This window comes from Nipponia nippon, unplaced genomic scaffold, assembly GCF_047370975.1.
Source record: "Nipponia nippon isolate SJK-2023a ecotype South Korea unplaced genomic scaffold, ASM4737097v1 scaffold_10, whole genome shotgun sequence".
Classification (NCBI taxonomy): domain Eukaryota; kingdom Metazoa; phylum Chordata; class Aves; order Pelecaniformes; family Threskiornithidae; genus Nipponia; species Nipponia nippon.
The window spans coordinates 16,625,851-16,649,840 of NW_028262291.1; the positions used below are offsets into that span (position 1 = coordinate 16,625,851).

A 23,990-nucleotide genomic window follows, 5' to 3' on the forward strand; every position below is an offset into this window, starting at 1 on the left:
GTTTGTAAAGAAAGCGCATCGTACACAGTTCTGTAGAGGAAGAAAGTATGCAATAAGTTTTATTCAGCGTAAGTCCACCAGCACAAAGATTACAGGAGATAGAAAGTGCATTAATAAAAGCTAGTCTTTACCAAAAAGAAAATATATTATTGATTCAAAATATCTTACACTTGAATGATGTAATAACTTATTCTGGGCACCTACTGATTAAGAGAAATATCAAGAGAATGGCTGCTTCATAAGGAAATCTAACGTCCCGGTTAAAGTCTGAGAATTTAGTAGAGATCACTGAGTCCAGCAGTCTTCCTTGCTTTCTGCATTAATGCCCTCAGCTGGAACTGCTTGCGAGACAGAAGACGTACGTGCTGCAGAAAGAAAGAATAAGAACAGCTGGCTATTGGGAAAGTTTTGATATAATCTTAATTATATTGCAATACAAATTTTCAAAGCATGACACATTCCATGGCCCAAACAGGACGTTAGTTTTTTGGAAACACTAAATGCATTAGTCTACTAAACAGCATTTTCTTGGCTTACAATGACGTGCAGATGGCTACCAAATGCAATCTCTATAGTATATTTTTCGTGATTTTAATTATTAACTCTACACATACTCTTATCAAAGAGAAAAGTAGTAATATGTACTCCAAGGTGAAGTCAGACTAATGCACTTCCCATGGGGCAGAGAACAGTTCTTTTAATGGTAGATAAACAGAACTAGCAAGCTACGTAAGAAGGAAATAATATGTCTCTACATAGTGCATTGTACACTGGATGTTAAAAGCAAAGCTTAAGTGGTAACGTGGAGGGAACCTCAACTGTTAGAAAAAGGAAGGACCGGTAACTCCTGTTACACAGTGGCCCCAGTACGGACTATTAACACGTCTGCACCCTCATCTTTCCAGATCCAATGCCAACGTTAACTACTCTGACATATACATTTTGTGTAGTTTTATTCCATGTTAAAAAGTATTTTTAATCTTTTCAAAATAACAACTGATCTGTTTTTATTTGATGTGCCATCACCATGCACGTAAGTTCAAAATAAAGGAAAGCTATTAGATCAGATGTTATGAAAACTTTCAGCATTAAGGACGGCAAAGAAAAGGAACAAATTGTCTAAGGAGGTCTCTGCTAGAGGCGCAAAACTAGCTGGCTTTTTTTTTTTTTCTATGATTCTAACACTCCACTGGCTGCCTCGGCAGAGGCATCCATAGACTGCAAGTGAGAAGCTGTCTGAATACTCCAATCACCCTTAAAGTTAGTTTCTCCCAAATTAGGACGCAAGCCTAATGGAAAGCTTATGTTGACACTGATGCACCTGTCTAATGATAAATGACTTCCTATCTGTAATGCTTTTAAAATTGGTCTTCTACCTTGATTCTGAAAGTCCTCTTTTAAAACTGATGTTTCAACATAAAAGTATTCATGTTCTTATAGGATCCTCTTCAGTGAAGAAATCACTAACATTAATAAACAGAACAAAAGAGTTCAAAGTATTTAAACACATTTAAAATGCACATCTTCAAAACATCCCAAGAAACTTACCTTTAAAAAGACATCTAGATCTATCACTCCACGTCTCAATGCTTCCCCAAGGTAGAAGATGGTGTCCTCAATTGCATTTTCCTCTGCATATAAGTTCAGGATCTGCTTGTAAAGCGGTGCCGTAGGAATAATCACTTCATCTATGTCATTATTTTCTGACTGATTTTCCATTTTCTCTAAGGCAGAACTGAGCTCCTCATCCTTCTTCTTGAGAAGTTCAATGTTCTTGTCAACTTCAGCCTAAGAACAATTAAGATGTTTACTTATTTCTTAGGTCTCAAGAGCTGAATGTCTTCTTGTGATACAACTGTCAAGATGAAAGATTTTTAGACAGGCCAGTTGAGTCTTTACTCCTCTACTCATCTCTATGGTGATTTTTACAAAAGAAAGCGCTGCCAATCTATAGATTCTGGATTCTTTCATTTTAAAAAAGTAAAGGCTGCTTTAGATAATGTCAGTCCATTACCAATTTATAACTGTAGAGAAGGCATGCTAATGGTCTTGAAGTATTTTGAAGGTGCCACATAAGGAAGAATAACCATTTAAACTAGCTAACAAAAGCAAAGCAATTATTTTCTGTGGAAATGTGTTTTTTGTAGTAAGTTCCCATACAAGTTTGCTGAGTACGAATCACACAAACACTTAACAGTATTGACAGGAAACAAAATACACTGGCTTTACCCACTAACGGTAACTATAATTTAATGGCATCTGTATGAGAAGTACCTACTTTTGCTAATTTTGAATTTGCCTCCTGATATTTTTGATGTCCCACAGCTAACACACTGGAAGAGACTGCACACCACTGTGTTTTTCCTCATATCACTCAAAGCCAGTACAGACCATTATCATATTCCACTCTCTCTGTCCCCACTGTCTTTTTTTCCAGACTGAAGTCCTAGCTTACTTAGTCATGTCTTATATGGAAGCTGTCTGATATGCTGGATCATCCTTCCTGCCTTTGCGTCAGACATCTGCAGTTCTATTATGTCCTTTCTTTCTGAGACAGGAAAGACTAGAATTACTACATTGAAAGTGGGCACACCTTACTCCCAAGCAGTAATGGAAGGAGCACATGGACTAAGCAGGAGGTGTCAGGCCTTAATGAAAAACTGCAGGAATTTCTAAGCATACTGAGTAGGAGAGACTCTTGTCTGGGAAAGGAAAAGTCTGCAGGTTATACAAGTAGGCTGTGACTAAAATCAGTGTCTCTGCACTAAGACACTGAAATGTTCTCCAGCGCTGCTGTTACACATTATTATCCAGAAACTGAGACACAATTATGAAATAATCTCACACCACTGATGTCTTTCACAGGGAGGATGGAGGAAAATAACACTGTTCCTCTACAATGACATTTGTAAGATACATGCAGGACAATGCATTTTACAGTCACTGTTACTTCTGACTTGCTTCAGTCTGAACACATGCACCTGAATCTGGAAAGAGAATATATATTTAAAAAGCAATACACTGGAAGATTTGATATTTCTATCGTCCTTAATAATGAATTAATTACATGCTTCTGTTTACTACGAGGAGTACTCTGATACCGAGCAGTGTTTCACTTCTGCTTACCACTTCTTGATCCAGGCGAGTTACCATCTCTTCCAGTTTCTGGTGTCCTTTCTTCAGGTCCTCTTCTGTCCGTTTCAAGGCATTGAGTTCAGCCTGTGCACGATCCATTTCTTCTTTCATCCGCCATCTCAGTTTATCACTGACTGCCGAAATGAGGGAAGCTCGAATGGTATCCTCACTGATGGTTCCATCTCTACTGGGTCCTGCACAAGAAAATTCACAAGCATAAAATTCACTCTATTCTGCACTGGCTTCAGTATAAAGCCGGTCTGAAAAAAAAGTGGCTATCTCGCTGTATGTACTTTAGCAATATGAGAGAGTAAAATAAACTGTTTTCCGTAATAATTTTCAGAAGCAGTGAAGATAAAACACATTAAGATGCACACAAGTAAATTTAAGAGTATGCATCCATTCATTCACTTTACTATTCCCATATCCACAATCTTCCTTTAATTTAAAAATGGGCCGGCCATTTCCCCTGAAGTCTACAAATGTTGTTAGTCCGAGTCTTTAGAAGAAGAATAAATTTCTGGTAAACTCTATAGGAATTAATGGATACATGCATTCAACCACAATTAATGTAACAGCTGGCTTGAGACAGTGAATTTTCCTATAGGTACTCTATCTTGAGGCTTGCTAATTACTGGTTTGTTTGTTTTAAGATTAATAAAAATAGATGAACACTAAGGTAACAAAAATAATTTCAGTGAAAAAGATCTTAACTGCCGCCCTTTTGTATTTATGAAGATCTAATAGCAGGGTCTGTTTAAGTGATAAATTACTGGACAGTATCAAGTGATTAAGAAGCTACAACATGATCTAGCCTTTCCAATTGGTTTCACAACTATTATCATTCAGCCATCCTAGGGCAGGTATGGGAGGGCAGTGAAACAATCAGCATTAATATAGAACAGTCGTTATTGAGGTAATCTTACTGAAACAAGCAACACATTAAAAGACTATAAAGCAGAGAGAGAACTGCTAACCAATCTTATTAGCATATGTTTTATAGATATGTTGTAGCAGACTAAAATCAGATGGCAGTCTTTTAGGTACATGTTCAGTGTTACACTGGGCCTACCATTTCTTTTTTTAAACTTCTGCAGGATGGTACTGTAATTGGAGCAGGGTAGCAGGGAGCATGGTTTATAAAATTAGGTAACGGCACCCATGAAGAACCTGTAAAAATTCTCTCTGGATAAAATACTTCTTTAATGTTAGTTGAATGAAGAGTATTAGTCAAGCATACAGAGATCCTGCAGAATTAGTTATACAATTCGATTCTAACAAAAGCAAGCATAGCTATCTTAGGTAAGCATTAAGACAAAGATGATGACATACAATTTGACTGCAGGTATACTAATTTGCCAGTTTCACTTGATCCATCGTGCCCAGAAACTCAGGGTAGTGATTTTAGTAGTAGTGAAACAAACTACTAACCAATATTGTTCTAGTAGTATATAACTAGCTTCTATAAATGATCGATGTTACAGTTAAACAGCAACAGAGGCTGCTATGTAACTGAGTTACAGCAACTGAGGTCACTACCTTTTTTATTGTTTTGATTGCTAGGTACAACTTGCAATTTCAGTTTATTAAATCACATTTCGATGCAGCAATACTAGGAAATACAATAGAAGAAAATAAATTCCCTAATATATTTCATTAGTCCCTCTCCCTCTGAAGCACTAGAGGCTTTCGCATTTAAACCTGAATATTACTACTGCTTTTGCAAATCAGCCTTTCAGTGAGATTACCTAATTTCAAGAGTCCGTCACTAACCCCTTTTTAAATAGAAAGGTAAATCCTTTCTGTCTGTCACAGGAAGTGCTGTCTATCTGCAGACCAGGAAACTCGGGTTACTCTAGAGAATGTGAAGTGGCTACTGGTTGCAGAATTGTATCCATATTTAATCACAGCCCACTTCAACCATTCTTCTATGAGAAAAACTGGAGTGTCACAGCTTCCCTATGCTTGTGCCTCACACCTTTTAGATCAGTGAAATTTCAATTGGATTGTAACACCTACTAATAAAGCAAGAATTATAGCTGGTTTTGTGCCTAAACTTTCCAACTTCTATGGATGAAATGTAGAGATATTTGAAGTTCTGTAACTGGAAAGAAAATTTGTGAAAGGATATTTTACCAGAGTATCTTTTTATCCAGAGACAGTTATCAAACCCCTGAAGTTGTTACAGCATTACATGCATCGTATTTCCCAGTACCCTAGATCTCAAAAAATTACAAAGTGAAAAAATATTCAAGTCTCCCATGAATCTTACATAGCTAAAGACGAAACCATTAGAATATATGTTGTTTTTCCTTCCCAAAGGTTCAGAAAAGTGTCTCAAGTCAGCTGAAATCCAATCAACCTCTTCACCTTTCTTACTAATCACAGGCCCTCAGAAGAAGCAAAAGTAAACAAGCAACTCAAACCATACATTAATTTTGCCATTTAAACACAATAGTTCAAAGACTGGTATTTTTAGAGTAAATTACGCTAAGATAAAAAGTGATAAATATATTTTTGAATACATTATTGATAGTGCTCAATAACTAAATTAGCCAGAAGTAAGATTACAATAGTTTTACTACAGTTATTCAGGAAAAGGGTGGGCTGTTTAGTGAAATTTCAGCATTACGGCATTCTTGGGGTAGGTTCGATATCTTCCTGATAATCAGTAACAATCCAGAACACAGTTTAAAAATCTAAACTCTGCCTTTAGGAACAAGCATCTGAATGGAAAATTAGCAATTTTCTGTTAGGGCCTCATCATCATTAAAATAAAAAAAAAAAATTCTATTTGGAGTGTCTGTTGGTATTGTTATACTAACAAATGCAAACTGTTGTTCACAAGACTGCACACCTCAGAATCCTTAAAACATCCAGAGGATTTTTTGGACTGCTCCTGCTAACAGAGTAAGATTGCATAAATTCGTGTCTCTTCCCTATGCCTCTTACTCTATTCCTGTCCACAAAACCTACACCAAGCCAGGTATCTGGAAAAATAAAGCTATGCAAATGACACGAAAGAAACTATGGGAAGATGCACATCATGCTTATTAATCCACCAAATTCTTCTAAAATTAAGAAAACAACAGATTTTGATAATTACTAATATGAGCACTTTACTTACTTACATACAAATTGCACCAGAATATGTGTAATTTTTTAAAAATAAGCTAACTACTATTGGAAAAAAAGAGATTGAATTATTAATCAACTGGTGCAAAGATAGCCTTATGAAAATATTGATGTCCCAACACTTGATCTGATTTACAGTTCTGGCTTAAGCAATTCACCCTGTTGCCAGTCAACGAGATAATTTTCAATATTTGGTTAACTATCTATTAGAATCAGCAACAGAAGCTGGCAAATGGCATCATACACACAAACCCAGGAATTCATCACTGCTGCTTCTTATGAAAAGGAGTAAAGAACCCTACGTTCTACACTGAAAAGGAAAACTTAAACCAAGTCAGTCAAACTATCTGGGACAGAGTTTATTCACTGTTTAGGACTTCCTGTTTAAGGCAGACAATTGCAAATATACATGTTCCAAATCAAAACAAAAAGGTCCAATTTCACTTCAAGAATAGCATTAGCATGATTTCAGTTACTGTTTACTTTACATAATGAGTTATTCCCTAACACAAAGCCAGAACCAGCCATCAGTTCTACTTTTTTTTTTGGTGATATCCCTCACTCTGGGAGATTTTATACAAGACTCACTTATACAGCAAAGTAGGACAGAGAAAAAAAAAAATCACAATACACCTAACACAATGAAAGTTCACATAGAAGTGCCAACAGATAGGAAAGATCTTTGAATATATAAAGGATCATTTTAATACAACTCAGTTAGATTTTATGTATCTTCTTAAAGAGCATGAACCCTTAGCATTTTCTGTCACTTCCATAATTAGCCCAGCTTGGGGAAGATTTTATGGCACATAGCCATTAAATCCACAGAGCACTGAAACCCTTAACCTTTACCAGGCAGAGTCTGGTTACAGAAGTGACCTTACAGAATCATCAAACTAATAACTGCATCGGAAAGGTAATTAATGGCAGATGATTGAACAGAAAGAAAAAGCCTGAAGGACTATTTGAAAAACCAGCTATTATTAAAAACTTAAGCTACTCTGAACGAGTATTTTCATTCATTTCAAACTAAGCTCACTATAGGAAACACCTCACCACCACCCACACAAAACTCTAAAGTTGTAGCACCTGATATGCTCCTAAATAAACTATCACAATAAACCATAGCCAAACAATCTGTATAGGAAATAAACATTTGCAGTTGAAAGGAAAAAAACCACAATACTGTAAAAAAACCAAGCAGTACTGTAAATACAGTGGATGATTAAAAAGACATGTTTGCATTTCATTTGACACAAGAGCTAAAGCGTATGACTTCTACCTAGCTGCATCAAACGAATCAGTCTAATGTTAAATTGCCACTACAAAATCTGGCATTACAACGTGGTATCAGATGATCTAACTCAGGAATTGAACAGCTTTCTCTGATATCTGGCAGATATTCCACCTCTGTTCATCTTCACTGGGGATGAAAATGAGGGAAAGAAATGAAGTAGGACATATCCATATTTTAAATTAACTCTCTACTACATAACAGCAAAACTGGATCTGTTCGAGAAAGATGCTGCAGAAAGCCGATGTTCCCTAGAAAGGTTCTTATCACCTCCCTACATGAGAGTCAGTGGAGATCATCAGTTCTCAAGGACCAAACTACAGCCCCTCAACACTGAGTTTGAACTACTTAAGCGGGACAGCAGCTTTCTTGCAGTGTGCATGGCAGACACATCACCTCAGAGCAGAGATGACCACTGAAACAGCCAACAACTTTCAGAAAAGCCTTTTCTAATTCAGAAGGCTGAAAGAACGTGGACACAAAGGATGGGATCAGGCACAAGAAGAATACAACATGCAACTTATTGTTGTTTCCAAATTCTGTAACGACAGAACAACTCCTCAGATATTTTAAGAGTAAAGTAGAAGCATCCATCTTCCTTTGCCAAGCTGTGAACTTGCTTTGTCCCCATTTGTGTGAATGAAAATTTCAAAATACACACAGTTCTGGAGGGAAGAGTGTGTACAAATAACTGGGAGTTCACACATTAAATGAAGAACCTACAGATGCACTTTTAAATTACGGTGCAAGAGACTACAAATGATTGATACTCTGAACAAAGTCACAAAAGAGTCTACGTCCTTACCATATAACTGCTCCAAAAGGACTGTCATCCAATTGGAAAGTTACTGCACCGACTTCCTACTTAACTAGATGACCTTTATCACTGGATCCCAATCTGTAACACATACACTAAAAGTGAGGTGCAGAGCGGAAACCAAGTTAGTTTATTTTGCCAGCACAGGGCCATGGAGCAGCAGACTGGGAAAAACATACACGTTAATACCCTAGATCTTGCTGCTGAAGTGAAGAAAGAAGGAAGTAACAAGTAGGGACCATTAAGAAGCACCAGTGAAGAGGCTGGAGAAGCAGCTCAGTAAAAATGAAGCTCATTCCAAACACATTGGAAACCTCTGATTTACATAGCTATGAATTTTGGAGTAAATAAAGTGAGTCCAGTAGATGATCAGGACAAAAGCGTTTTTATAAGCCACAACCACGAAAAGAGCAACACAGACAATCAAAAGTCACCTACAGTTAAAGGGTAAGAAAAAAACTTAGGTAGTTACATGCAGTGTTCTTGAAAATATTCATAGAGCACACACAATGCATTGCACAAATCCAAGAATTTGTCGAGTTCCAGACTGAATAAAATATCAGGTGAAGGACATAAAATGTATTTTATTCTGCCTTTGAATAACTTTTTTAATTGAAGATCAATACTTTGGAAGGTCAGGTTAAGGACAATACATTTCTTTTTCCATTTTCTTTCTTTACATATCAGTTATAGAGGGAAGCTTCACTTGAGAGAAATCCTTTCGAAGCTACTCACCAACAGTAGTCACAGGAGGCTGAGAAGGGTAGTACTGAACACTAGTGGTTGCTGGAAATGGAACACCACCCGTATAAGGATAGTTTGGGTAGCTGCTTCAACAAAGGAAGAAATACCAATGTTACTTAACTATTTGTAAAATATCATCCATGTATATTATCTTTATGTCACCATATTAAACATTTGTTTACATAGTAAGATGTTTAAATTGCAGGCCAAGTTATACTTTTTCCTCTTTTCCTGTTCACATTAACATCTTTCACAATTTATATTTCTGGTATAATTTAAGAAGATACTATTTTATCTGAAACCCTGTCTAGTTATTGCCTGGTCAAGCATTTGGATCATTCAAAATTCTCTCCAATCTCTTCATCTTGCCATGCAATTTCTACCTGGCCATATGAAAACCCCGAAGTATCCAAAATAAATTATTCTAGCTACAAACTCGCAAACAGCAATTTCAATTTAATAATTTTTAATATGAGACTAGTTAACAAGATGACTGCTCAACCACTTTATGTAAACCTAAAAATGTTGTGCAAAATATGGTTGCAAGATGAAGCTCCTCCAAAAAGTCTCAGCCCTGCTCTGAGGGATGAAGGAAATATTAATTTTTTCACTGGAACAATTGCGAGATGACACATAACAGGCAGTCTACAATACCTTTCTAAAATACATTTACAGCCAACTGAAACAAGGACTCAAATTAGTCAGTACTAGACTGACAAACACCTGCATACAGCAGAGCATTAACCATGGCTATAAGTAAACAAAATGGTCCAAGAAAACATGTAAAATATAAAATAAGCATACTCTGTGCCTCTCCTGATAATTGCAAATTTAATAGTTCTTAAAACCTTTCTGTTCATTAATAAATTGTATTATTTTAAAAACAGTTCTTCTATTATTCATTTTTGTACACACATTAAGAGTACTTTAAATAAACATATTTAGGAGGAAAAAAACTGCCATAAGTACTTATCAAAATCCCCATTTTTCACTTCTTAAAACATAACACCCCACCTTCCTAATGCTTACAGGGTTTTATTTTTTTTTATTTTTTTTTAAATCAAAATGTTACATACTACAGCAACTCCTCATAGGCTCCTAAGACAAAATCAGGACATAAGGATATTAATAATAAAAAGAATTAATTATGATGAAAAAAATGTAGGTACACACTAGGAGGCAGCAATCAGCATCTTACTATTTGCTACGACAGAACTGCAAGTCTTCTGGAACAGCTTTATTCCCGACTATTACATGATATACTTAAAGAAAAAGTCTTCCTTTATATTAATAAAAAGCTTTTAAAATCATTTTGTGCCCTTCAAATTCTATTAGAGTGCTCTGAATTAAGTCCACATTTATGCTGGAGTCAAGGTTTGTATTAATCCAGCAATTCTTTTGTTCAATGTTTTGAGTTGCTAATTACCCCAAACAATACTAACAATGTTAATAAAAAAACCCCAACTTGTAGAAGTACATTTCTTTCCATATTGTGTAAACATATCAACCTTATAAAAAATAATCCAATATATGAGTGAAGCAAGATAACATCTGGGAGTTAGGTAATAATTTTCAAAATATATTTATCACCCAAGTATACTGTCTTTGAAGCAAGCAACACTATGCAAGCTAAACCTTTCTCAAACTTTCTTTTGGCTATTGACAAGAATTCAGTCCTCGCTTCTAAAAAAACCTGCTAACACGATAATTATACAACAAATAGACCATAAGAAAACACAACTAAGACCAGATACTATTAAGTGAAACTCTCTATTATGTAAATGATATTATGTAAATGAAGGGGTTCTTACCTCGGGTTTGGAGTGCTTCCTGCTGGATAGGTAGATATTCCACCTGGCATGCCCGGCACATAGGAAGCTAAATAAAATAATGATTGTGTATATTTTTACTTTTCAGAAGTTTAATAAACATTAAGGTCACACTAGTGAGATGTACTTATGCTGCAGTTAGATGCTTTTCAAAATATTATTGAACAACGACTACAGTGTAACACAATGAAACAAGAAGAGTAAGAGGAGAAATTCTACAGCCAAAACCCCTCAATAACATGTAGCCCACATCTTCTAACACCATCACTTCTCATAGCACTCCCAGGCCTTTCCCATGCTGCTCTCGTGCAGCTTGGCAAGGGGGACACATGCAGATGTTTGCTGTCGGTTATCTCTGTGCCAACTGATCAATGCAGCTGCTTCCCCTCAAAACACATGAAGGACTAAACTGCAGTGGACCTTCCCTCCATGCATTGACCAGTCAGAATTTCCTTTCTGTATCCAAGCACATTTTCACAAAACGCAGGCAAATCTTGCATTTCTGAAGATTCTACCTCTACCTACCAACTTTGGTTAAAATATTTTCAAGAATATTTTGTTTGGAGAGAGTATGAGAACTGTAACTGAAGTCAATTACACGTTCCTTAGAACAACTGGCTAGAACACCTGTCACTGCATATTTATTTCTTTCTTAATCATTACTTTTAACCACTACATGGATAAAAATGGATATTGATTTTAAAATCCACAAGTAGTTGTACTAAGCAAAATGTGGATACGTAAGAAAAAGTACCTACAGCTAGGGAACTCAAAAAACCAGCATGTTATTAAAGATGACACATCTGAAAAGCTGTCTCTGTTTTTTATATAATAGCTGAAAAATGAAAACAACCTTTCCAATGTAGCCATTGTTCTCTCCTCACTAAATAACGAGTGTATCATTTAAGTACCTTCAGAGTAGCTAGACTTCACAAGAGTTGATTAGATGTTTAACAATCCAATCATGTTCTTACCCAGTAATTTCTACCATTTAGAAGTTACACTTGAAAAAAATTTTATCAGCACATATAAATGCCTAAGGCTTTAACAGTCCTAGTAATTTTAAGTTACTTCTTGGAAGTCTGACAATGCTATTATAAAAATTATGTTTTGAATATATTTATTCCACATTTCCAGTAAATTTAGGAATCTCACATCAAATAGCCTTTTTTTAAAAAAAAAGCCAAGCTATTTTCATCCTTGAATGCTTTCAAATGATTCAGTTTTTTTAAAAGGGCTTAATTTCTTCTTAAACAGTGTATCTAGAACTTTAAAAACCCCAAATGTAAATGTCTGTAAAATAAGGAAAAACCAACGACACTAATAAAACTAAGTAGCTATTAACAGTGTGAAAATCCTGAAACATTTCCACTAAAATTACTTCAGGTATGCTAGCACTGAGTGACTACAAGAGTACTCAAGTGTGTTTCAATCGATGGTCCTTCCTTAAAGCACAGCACAGGTCACAGTCTCTCCTAAAACTGTACTTGTACTGACACCCGCTGTTCTTGGAAAATCAGAACAGCAGAATCATCTAGTGCTCTTATAGGTAGGCTCGCGCTGGACAAGCTACAAAGTCCCAAACATTTACCTTTAGCCAACTACCTCTAATGGTCCCATTTATATTTGCTACCCCTTTTCTCACATGTTAAGAACCTAAGGCCTTGTTAAAAATTATTTCCGCTGGAAATTGTAATGAATAGTACTTCAGCTTTTCAGATGTAACACTATGATCTGATGAAAGCTGCATTTCGATGGAAAACAGACACAGCCTAAAAATACAGCAAAAATATTTAACCCCCAATACAGCTATTCTACCATTAACTTAATGTAGAACTGTTACAGTATCATTAAACAACCTGCAGCTAATGTGCTCCCCCTCCCCTCCTGCCCCAGTCTTTGGCTTCAGTAGGTCTACTCTACTGTTTGGGTTTTTTTTGTTCCCCACCCAATGCAGTCTCCTTTTAGAAGAATTTCTAGGATTTTCTGTTTCCCAATTCCCCTTTTTCCCCCACCCACCTATCCCCAGTCTTTAAAATAAGATGCCTCCAAAAGTTTAAATAAATAAAAGACTTTAAAAAGTCTTGAGAATTTTTGCAAGAAAATAAGAATGAGTACTAAGTCAGAGTACTAAATCAACACAGAAGAATGAAAAAAATCACAAGGCACGTTTTTTTCATATTCAGCCAGCAAATATTACAAAATAATAATAAAAAATAAAATAAAACAGGAGTGTGGGCATAAAAAACACAAGCAGTATACTGGTTGTTTTGAGGGGCTTGGGGCAGGGGCGCGCGTGGTTTTATTTGTTTGTTTGTTTGTTTTAAATACAAGCTTGATTCTTCCCTCCCTTATGAAAGCTGAAAAAACACATGCATTCTGGGAGGTGGGGGGGTGTGGGTGGGTTTGTTTGTTTGTTTTAAATACAAGCTTGATTCTTCCCTCCCTTCCAAAAGTTGAAAAAACACACACGTTCTTTCAACATAGTTCAAAAAGGTCAAGTACAGCACAGGTGAATTCATTAGCCAGCAATATAGAAAGTCATTCTAGAGCAGAATACATCATTTGATGACAAACTATGCAGAGTAACAATACGCCTTGGAATTTTAATGTGAGTATTTGTAGAAATTAGTAGCCATGATCACTTACTAGTTGGTGGGCCTGTTGCCTGGTATGGTGGGTAGATTGATGAAGCGGTAGGCCGAGAAAAGACTGGAGGTTCCTCACCAAACACAACAATCATGACCTGAATCAGTTCTAGCAAGTCTGACTGGGGCTGTAAGGGTAAGCAAATCACAAGTTGTTGATTTCATTAGCAGTTTAACTGACTATAATAACAAAATGGTACCAATGCATCAGCTCTCAAAAGCCATCCTCTTATTTGTGGGGTTTTTAATATTTTTATATATATATATGTGCATATTTAACTTCCTTTATGCATTTCTTTACAGATCCCAAACCCTGCCAGATGGTATTCAAAACAGTATAGCAAAATACAGCTGCAGTAGTGTTTACACTCAGAATAGACTAGGTAATACATGGTTCCATATCAACTGCAGGGCAATAAATGACTGAGGACGACTGTGCAATGATAAAACTTAATTCCACTGTCCAACATGAAGAAAGTACAGATCACTAAGTTTTCAAACATTCCAATTTCATACAGCCTATAGTGTTTGCTCAGATTCGGAATGGCTCAAAAGAAAAAATATTCTAATTCACTAAGGAGTGGCACAAACCTCCTTTAAATATAGCTAAACTAGGCTTCTCAGTTTATAACTACATTTGATATAGGCATGATTTCATTTCGCCAAAATAAGGACAAGCATCATGAATGCAGCACCAGATTAAATATCCTATTTCCAAATTTTCTTAGCTCTATAATCCACTTATTTTTACCAACCTCTCAAACTGAATGAATTCTGTATCACCTGTATCTTAGACGATCCTCTTGCTCGTGCAAGACCTACATCCTGATCTGGGCAGTCATTTTCCACTGTTACCATGCAAGTGCTAAACTACCACCCATGCTTAATAAATTTATTCCAGTTAATCACCTTTTACAGAACTATGCATCTTGTACCATTCTTCTGACCTTGTCAGCACAGTTTATCTTCTTTACAAGTCCATGCTTTGGTCAAAACTTCTATGAGGCCTGCACTGCTCAATGCCTGTATTTATCGGTAAAGCAAATATATCCACATACTCGAAGCTCCAGCAAGGTCTACATAAAGAAGTCCAAGTGCGCATACAAGTCCATTTTAGTCACAGAGATTAATTTCAGCCCAGAGATGTTTCACAGAATTTATAATTTCCCTTCTGTAAATATTCTTATCTCACAATTCTTCACATTAGGCGTCCTTCCCTGGCAGGACACTACGCTGCACTGTTCAATCAGACAAACTGTAACTAAAGATGCAATTAACCAGACAACAGAATGCAACATCCTGAACTTCAAGACATTACAAATAATAAGCAGTTGTTTTCATTAAAAAAATGGTTTAAGATCTCAAATAAAGACGATTATGGTTTTTGTTTAAAATGATACAACTATCTAAAGGAATTTGGAACGGAACAATTTGAGGATTTCAAGTTCCCGATACTTACGTATTTCCATTCATGCAGATAAGGAAGGTATATCTTTCCATTTGCATCAACATGCTTCCCAGTTTTTATTGTCATTGAGCTAGTGGGTTTAACAAAACAAATTGGGGGGTTGAAAGGGTAGGTGTCCAGCAGCCACAAGCAAATTGGGATATTGTATGTGTTACCTAGAAAAGATATTTTGAAAGATTTTAAAAGTTACTCCAACTCTCTAACTGTCCTCTTGTATCCAGATTCATAAACAACTCCTAAGCCCAGTAAATTCAACTGCACAGTTAGAAGCTGAAGCCAAAATCTACTAATAGCATTCAACAAAGAGGTCACCATAAGGCTATGAACTCAACGTTTTTCAGAACAATTTAACTTTGATTTACAATTATCATTTACCACTAATACAACATCTCGCTTGTTCTACCATGCAACATTACTAGACCCTAATGTGAATTATCGTTAGCTGCAGCAATAAATGGTTTGCAACCCTCATTCAATTGAGACGCTTGAACAACGTGCAGTACTGAAAGAAAAGAGATGTTACAGAGCTGTACAAGACTGAAGAAGCAATGCTCAACATTAAAATTTTATTCTACAGCAAAAATAAGGAACAATTTCTTTAAAACATTATACTTTAGACAAGTAAAAGATTTCAAGAAAATAGCGATCACCGAAGTAGTGGAGTTGAACCAGGACAAATATAAATAGTTTTTCATGTAATTTGGGAAATAATGGTGGTGATGATAATAATAATAATAAATGCATACCTCTGTAAGGCACAGGAATGGTTCCACTGAGGCTCATCAACTCCCTAGATGAGCCATCATTAAAAACTGAAAGGGAAAAACCAGTATTTTTAAAACAAACATATTTGCTACATTAATCTCTGTTCAGGTTATACCCCACCTATTTATTAGCATAAGTTTTCAGATGTTACACATATATAAACTCAGCTTGAAAGGTTCTGCTCTTGCACATTTATGGACTAGCAAATGATTGTCTACAATCAGGTAATTTCTTATGAATAACATATTTCTGAGAAATGAATGACTAATTATTGTCAAACTACCTTCACTGCAAATAAAACTGTTTCCTCATTCAGAGACCAAGTAAAACACGTTGGAATCACACAAAGTGCAAATCATACAAATTGCTGCAAAGATAATCTGAACTCAAACTTAATTTAAAAAACAACTGTTATTTGGGGATTACAAAGAATTCCTCACGCTTCCTTCAAACAAACAGGTCAGCAAGAATACTGAAAATTACTGGGCCATAGGCATTTATTACATAATCAGTAAAGGTAATTTAACCAAACAATAATATACTGAAGAGGAAGAAATGCATAGCACTTGACTCACTGCCACATCTTAGTCTTAGTTCACAAACTGCACAGGAACCCTAACCTCTATTTACTGAGTTGCTCTATTTAGTTTTCCCATCTCTTCATTCCAATAGATTATTCTTGGCTGAATAAATCAACTTCTGGTAATAAAGCTTTTATTTTCCTAATCTCACCTGAAAGCTTCTAGTCGTACTTCAAATGCAGCTTATTGTGTACAATTCTTTTGGTGTTAATGTTCTGCAAAGGCAGGTAGAACATGTTGGGACTTCAATGGGGGTATATATTTAATTATTAATATAAACTTGAAAATTATCTCAACAGCAGTGTAACCATCTTCTTGTTGCTCATTTCACTGCTCCAAATAGTATCAATTATCTGTACGTGGTTCTGTGCTAAGGCAGCTTAGAAAGAGTTAGGTAACACAAACGGGCTTCTTGCTACAGCTCAAAGCTATTTGGAATTCTGATCACTGTCATTATGCAAACTTGCTATTCCAACCGCAGTCCTTTCACTATTGTTTTTGATTCTCCAGTCACCAGATGAATTTTTATTTCTGTGACAGCTGCTGGCTTGCAGCTATTCAAGTTAAAACTAATTTATCTTTTCCCTGTCCATGTCCCTTCTTAATACTTCTGAATCCAGATTTAGAATTTAGAAAGCAGAAGCCTAGAAAGTCTCTGATGATGTATTAGCAATATAAATTAGTTCACAGAGGAATTCCACAGGTGACAGTTAAAAAAAGGTGATCAGAAGAAGGATGACCTCAGCAGCTCTGCTGGCTAACTGTGTCTTGTGAAACCATGCCCTCAGCCTCTGGAGCTGACCCTAGATACCATCTTCATTTAAGGCACTTGAATTTAGTCAGAGCCTTTAAAACAGCTAACAAACAGTGATTGTCATCGTTAATTTGCATTAGAAACCCCCTCATACCAATTTTCTATATACTTGACTACATTTTCTTCACACTCTTAAGGACCGCCACAATTACGTTTAATGAAGTATTTGTTCATTGATTTACAGTTCTTTCTAAATAGAACTCTAAAAATATCTTTATATGACAGCAAAGCTGAATTTGTAAGATACCAGCAATCTTAGGACACCAACTGATATGACATCACCGAATGATTAACTACAAGTTAAGCTGTGAAAAATGCAATACTTCTTGGCAGGTTAGATAGACTCAGTAATACAGAAAGGTTATTTTAGAAAATAACTGTCTGCGTTTCTAAGGAAGTACTGATGTCAAAGATTAAAAGGAGAAACTCAAATTATGTTTTCTAGTTTTAATCTCCTTTTTCCCCACAAAAACTACGAAATACATCTAAACCATCAACAATTCAGTAACACAAATTTTCTCATGCATAGACTAACCATATGAATCCATGACAGGTTTGAGGTCCTTGTACTGAGTAATAACACTGGTCGTCTCCTGTACAGTTAGGTCTCTATACTTATACTGGAAAATAAAAGAGAAAGAATGACTTCAGAAACTATATTTTCAGTGTAATTTAATTTGGTTTTATTTTACCCAATAGACTGCATTTATGAGAGTTTACACTGATATATGAACATTCTTCTCCACTCTTATTTTGGAATAATTTATTTCTCCATATTACTTAACTGAACACTGCCTACGTAACTTACCAAACTTTAACAAAGTGTTAAGATGCTTTTAGTCTTAAATAAGGGTCCATACATCAAGTGATCTGGGGAAGGCTCTTGCATTTTCATTCATGTTCTACCATAACCAACAGCATCCGACAGATATATGTGGATCTTAAAAACGCATCTCTGAACAAATACAGTAATGTTTTGAACATTCCTGATATACAGCTATCTAGGATCTGAACCTCACAGATATCTTTCATCTCACTTTTCAAAGCATCACAGTATTTATCAATCATTGATCAGTATTTTCATGCATTTTATCAACTAGAAAGCAGACATTTCAAGGCACAGTATTATCAGTAATAATACTAGTTTCACCCCTTCCTTTTATCAGGAGCAGGGAGTAACTCGTAGCACAGAAGATCTGTAAAACACAGATACACTACTACAGAATTTAACAGTCTCAGAACTATAATCCACAGACAGCAAAGGAGATGCTCCTGGGCAACAGAGAGCTGGTTCACCACGGGACGCAGCTCCTTGACCTTGTAGCCATTCCTCCTGATAACTACCATTAAAAAGAAAGCTAACAATGACCCTTGACAATGTTTTCATTGTAATAAAATTTAAAAAAAAATTACAGTCTTCAGACATCTTAAGGAACATAAACAGACAGCATCCTTTCATTCAACCATGGTAGGAAGACAAAGGGCCCAACACAATGAAACATCCGATACTCAAAGCACACAGATGTTAACATCTGAACAAATTAATTCAGACATTACCCAAGAGCAAACTGTGGTGCCACAGCTAAAGGTCACCTTTGCTCCAACAAAAACTCATGAGTTGTGACGCTTAGAAACAAATTCTTCTTCCCACTATCTACAGAGATTGACGGTTCAGGATGCTACTCCGGGGCATGATAACTCTTACTTAATGAGCAGAGAAGAACACATCATGCCACTTCCCATAATGCCACCTCAGCCTACAAAAAGCACCTGTGCTTTGGGGGATGCTGGGACTTATCTTCCTGAAATGACCCAAGGGCAAAACAGCCATACAGTCAGTCTGCAAAACACTGGTCTGTGGGAGAGAAAAGCAAACCCTCCTGTAGGGATGCCTGCATGTGCAGGGAGGCACCGGCAGAGAGGTCAGGCAGGCAGAGGGTCAGGGCAGCCCCTGGATGCTGTTTCGATGGGAAGGCTGCAGCAAAGCATCTCAGCCTCCTCTGGAAAGCGGGTGCAGGATTGGGAGCACGCAGGAGGGGCCTGATGGAGGAGAAACAACTTTGCTAGCATTGGAGTACATTCCTCCCTCCTTCCCCAGCACCTAACAGAAGTGAGAAACAGATAGCAGGCATTGCTGCAACATGGAGACAGAGGCCTCTGAAATTTCACCTTGGCCAGCCAGACTGGCGGTACGTACCCACATCACTGAATGTGTTACTACAGCACGAACGAGAGCATGTCACCAGCTACTTTAAAAAGTAAGAGGGGGTCTTTTTATAGGAACGTACCTTATGGCACAGGATATAGACTCAAGAAGATTGGCATAATCACTATTAAAAAAAGAACTGGCTTCCACTAACAGAAGCTCCTAACAAGCACAAGGATTCAGAGTCGGGATTTAACTCCACTTTTGGCACAAGAGTCTCAAGTCAGTTTAGTCAAGCAATAGATAAAATAACGCCTGCCTGCTTAGCAGACATACTGGGAGTCTGGTACACGGTGGTTGATGGGGTTGATAAAACCTAGATTTGGTTATCTGGGGTGCTTTTAAAAATTAGGTCCAACATCTGGAAATGAAAAAAAAATTTCATATGTCTCTTAAGACTAAGAAAAAGAGTATTGCTGCAAATAGTTTTTACACTGACTGATGAATAATTACTTCGAATCAGAGAATCATTTAGGTTGGAAAAGACCCTTAAGATCATCGAGTCCAACCATTAACTTAGCACTGCCAAGTCCACCACCAAACCATGTCCTTAAGCACCACATCTACCCGTCTTTTAAATACCTCCAGGGATGGAGACTCAACCACTTCCCTGGGCAGCCTGGTCCAGTGCCTGACAGCCCTTTCGGTGAAGAAGTTTTTCCAAATATCCAACCTAAACTTCCCCTGGCACAGCTTGAGGCCATTTCCTCTCGTTCTATCGCTTGTTAATTGGGAGAAGAGACCAACCCCCACCTCGCTACACCCTCCTTTCAGGTAGTTGTAGAGGGCAATAAGGTCTCCCCTCAGCCTCCTCTTCTCCAGACTAAACAACCCCAGCTCCCTCAGCTGCTCCTCGTAAGACTTGTGCTCTAGGCCCTTCACCAGCTTCATTGCCCTTCTCTGGACACGCTCCAGCACCTCAATGTCCTTCTTGGAGGGAGGGGCCCAAAACTGAACACAGTACTCGAGGTGTGGCCTCACCAGTGCTGAGTACAGGGGGACAATCACTTCCCTGGTCCTGCTGGCCACACTATTCCTGATACAAGCCAGGACCTGAGCACACTGCTGGCTCATATTCAGCCGGCTGTCGACCAACACCCCCAGGTCCTTTTCCGCCAGACAGCTCTCCAGCCACTCTTCCCCAAGCCTGTAGCGTTGCATGGGGTTGTTGTGACCCAAGTGCAGGACCCAGCACTGAGCTTTGTTGAACCTCATGTGATTGGCCCATCGATCCAGCCTGTCCAGATCCCTCTGTAGAGCCTTCCTACCCTCCAGCAGATCAACACTCCTGCCCAACTTGGTGTCATCTGCAAACTTACTGAGGGTGCACTTGATCTCCTCATCCACATCGTTGATAAAGATATTAAACAGAACTGGCCTCAATACTGAGCCCTGGGGAACACCACTTGTGACCGGCCGCCAAGTGGATTTAACTCCATTCACCACCACTCTTTGGGCCCAGCCATCCAGACAGTTTTTTACCCAGCAAAGAGTGCGCCTGCTCAAGCCATGAGCAGCCAGTGTCTCCAGGAGAATGCTGTGGGAAACGGTGTCAAAGGCTTTACTAAAGTGCAGGTAGACAACATCCACAGCCTTTCCCTCATCCACTAAGCAGGTCACCTTGTCATAGAAGGAGATCAGGCTAGTTAAGCAGGACCTGCCTTTCATAAACCCATGTTGACTGGGCCTGATCCCCTGGTTGTCCTGTACGTGCCACGCAATGGCACTCAAGATGATCTGCTCCATAACCTTCCCCGGCAGGGGAGGTCAGGCTGACAGGCCTGTGGTTCCCTGGATCCTCCTTCTGGCCCTTCTTGTAGATGGGCATCACATTTGCTAACCTCCAGTCAAATGGGACCTTCCTGGTTAGCCAGGACTGCTGATAAATGATGGAAAGTGGCACCAGCCCCCTCAGTACCCTTGGGTGGATCCCATATGGCCCCATAGACTTGTGTGTCTAAGTGGTGTAGCAGGTCGCTAACCATTTCCCGCTGGATCATGGGGGCTTCATTCTGCTCCCCGTCCCTGTCTTGAGCTCAGGGGGCTGCTCTTAAAGAATGAGGCAAAAAAGGCATTAAGTACATCACCCTTTTCCTCCTCCTTTGCCACTATGTTTCCCTCCGCATCCAATAAAGCACGGAGATTCTCCTTAGCCCTCCTTTTGTTGCTAATGTATTTATAGAAACAATTTTTATTGTCTTTTACGGCAGTAGCCAGATTAAGTTCTAGTTGGGCTTTGGCCCTTCTAATTTTCTCCCTGCATAACGTCACAACATCCTCACAACTCCTCCTGAGTTGCCTGCCCCTTCTTCCAAAGACCATAAACTCTCATTTTTTTTTTCCTGAGTTCCAGCCAAAGCTCTCTGTTCAGCCAGGACTGTCTTCCCCACTGGTTCATCTTTTGGCACATGGGAATGGCCTGCTCATGTGCCTTTACGATTTCCTTCTTGAAGAATGTCCAGCCTTCCTGGACTCCTTTGCCCTTCAGGACTGCGTCCCTTAATAGAGATAAGCTTGTAAGATTCCAGCTACTGCCACAAGCAAAATTAAGTGCTATATCAGCTATTAATTTCAGTACTTAGATCCAGATAACTGCAGAAGATGGAAGTTCTGTATATTAAAATAACATATGAAGAAGTTTTTCCTAATGAGGATGATGGCTTTTCTAAATTTTTTTTATTATTTAAATTGGAAAGTATACTCTTCTGTGCTTAATTCTGTTTTCTGTTCTAAGGAGTACTAGAATATTACAAGACAATTTCCTGTGTTCATATAATAAGTAGTTGAGCATTTCCGAGAAATGTCAAAATCTCTTTGGAAAACATAAGATCCTAGTGATTTCTACAAATGTAACTAAAGCTGATTAATTTGAATTCTTAATTTCTGAACTTTTTTTTCCTCCTCCATTCTCAGATGGCAAATGCATCCTCCTCATTTTACATAGCAGGAAACAGATCACGATGAAGCTTTTTAAGATCAGACAGCAGGTAAATACCTGAAGTTAAATTAAGTGCTTATGTTCACCCAAACTAGGGCTTAAGTCTTGTTATCTCACACACTGAACTATTCAATATGGGAAATATCACTAAGCTTCCCTCTATAGAACAGAAACCATAACTATTTTTGAAAAATGAAAGTAGTAAAATAGTAACTTCATTTTTCATCAGCTATTAAGCACATTAAACTTTGAACTTACCCACAGAAAGTCAGATGGCATTGGGGGTATAAAATGGGCAAGTGTAGGGGAAAGAGGACACGGGACTACCTTAAATTCTGTTTCTTCTGTGGCATGGCAATAATTCATTTAGGGAAGACAAATGTATACAAATACATACATGATCTCATTTGCTGACACCGCGTTAGTATTCAGCACTCGTTTTCAAGCTGATAAAATAATTTGCTTGCGATTCCACGCAGGTGAAAGACCCTTTAATAAGGTTTCTTCAGTTTTGATCAGATCCTCGTCTTATTGTATTTCATTTTAAAATTGTGCAAATATGATGATGAAATAGTGTTAAAAAAATCCCCCCAAACAAAACCATAACTCCCCCTAAGTATAACTCCTCCTAAGCCTTAGGAGTTTTAATCTCAAGCTGCTGGACAAAGCCCAGTTTTCACCTGAAGCGTGGCGCAACTACACATGGCTCTGCATGATTTAGTGATTAATGATTCACCTTCCAAGAGATTTTCTTGTTTCCTTAAACATGGGTGACAAAAAAACCCACTCTTATCACAGTCAATGAAGTTGAACATGCCTTCTACCTCCATTTAAGCAGTGAATGACGCTACACAACCCAACAACCCCCACCACAGGTCTGATCCGCTTCGATGCACGACAGCCTCAGCCAGGCAACTGGTTTCTATTCAGCTTTTACCGACAATATCCCAACCCAAGGTCAAAGTTTCGCAGGACTACAAATAACGAAATATTTTAGGTTTTGGCGCACCATGCTCCCCTTTACAAACCAACTCAATTTACAGTCTCCAGGTGGCCGGACACAACCCTTCCATCGCTGCTTCGCCCGGCCGTCGACACGACCGCCCCCGGAGCTCCCCGCAGGCTGCCGACTGCCCGTGGCCGCCCGTGAGGAGGGAAACGGGAGCCGACGGCGCGAGGGGGTCAGCGCCGGGGCTGAAGGAAAGACGGGGCCCCCGCTCCGCCCCGGCCCAGGCCCAGGCGCCGCGGACGGCCCGCAGCAGGCCGCGGCAGCCCCCCGCTCCCCTCCGCCCAGCCCCTCGCTGTGGCCGCCGCAGCAGGGCAGGCGGAGGGCAGCGGCGGCCCGCAGCCACCCAGGCGGACCGGCGGGAAGGGGAAGCGGCTCTCGGTGTCCCCGGCCGCGCCGGGGGGCTCGCTTACCTTGGCAAGCATTTTCTTGAGCTGGCTCTCGGAGACCGCCATGGCGGCCGGCCCCTCCTCCGCCCAACCGCCGCTCCCGGTGCCGCCGCCGCCGCCACACACCGGCCCGGCCCGGCCTCCCCGCCCCTACATAAAAACAGGAAGCGGCCGCGCGCGCCCGCTTCCGGCGGCGACACCCGCTTCCGCCCGGCCGTGAC

At 38.8% G+C, this 23,990-nt stretch overlaps 1 protein-coding gene across 4 annotated transcripts; it reads right to left on the reverse strand.

Moving 5' to 3' along the window:
• Window positions 1–28: 28 nt before the first annotated feature.
• TSG101 (tumor susceptibility 101) lies at window positions 29–23,957 on the reverse strand. 4 transcript variants are annotated; one of them, XM_087745702.1, is made up of 11 exons: window positions 23,794–23,919; window positions 19,001–19,270; window positions 17,766–17,850; window positions 15,817–15,882; window positions 15,062–15,225; window positions 13,604–13,730; window positions 10,937–11,003; window positions 9,117–9,211; window positions 3,127–3,329; window positions 1,549–1,788; window positions 29–365 (listed from the first exon to the last, which is right to left on the reverse strand). In XM_087745702.1, the coding sequence occupies exons 3-11, from the start codon at window positions 17,776–17,778 to the stop codon at window positions 276–278; spliced, it is 1,065 nt and encodes a 354-aa protein (XP_087601828.1). In that variant the 5' UTR covers window positions 17,779–17,850; window positions 19,001–19,270; window positions 23,794–23,919; the 3' UTR covers window positions 29–275. The 4 variants fall into 4 exon arrangements, with proteins under 4 accessions (XP_087601828.1, XP_087601825.1, XP_087601826.1 ...); XM_087745699.1 differs by lacking the exon at window positions 19,001–19,270 and having other exon boundaries at window positions 23,794–23,957; XM_087745700.1 differs by lacking the exon at window positions 19,001–19,270 and having other exon boundaries at window positions 9,117–9,208; window positions 23,794–23,955.
• Between the last annotated feature and the right edge of the window lie 33 nt (window positions 23,958–23,990).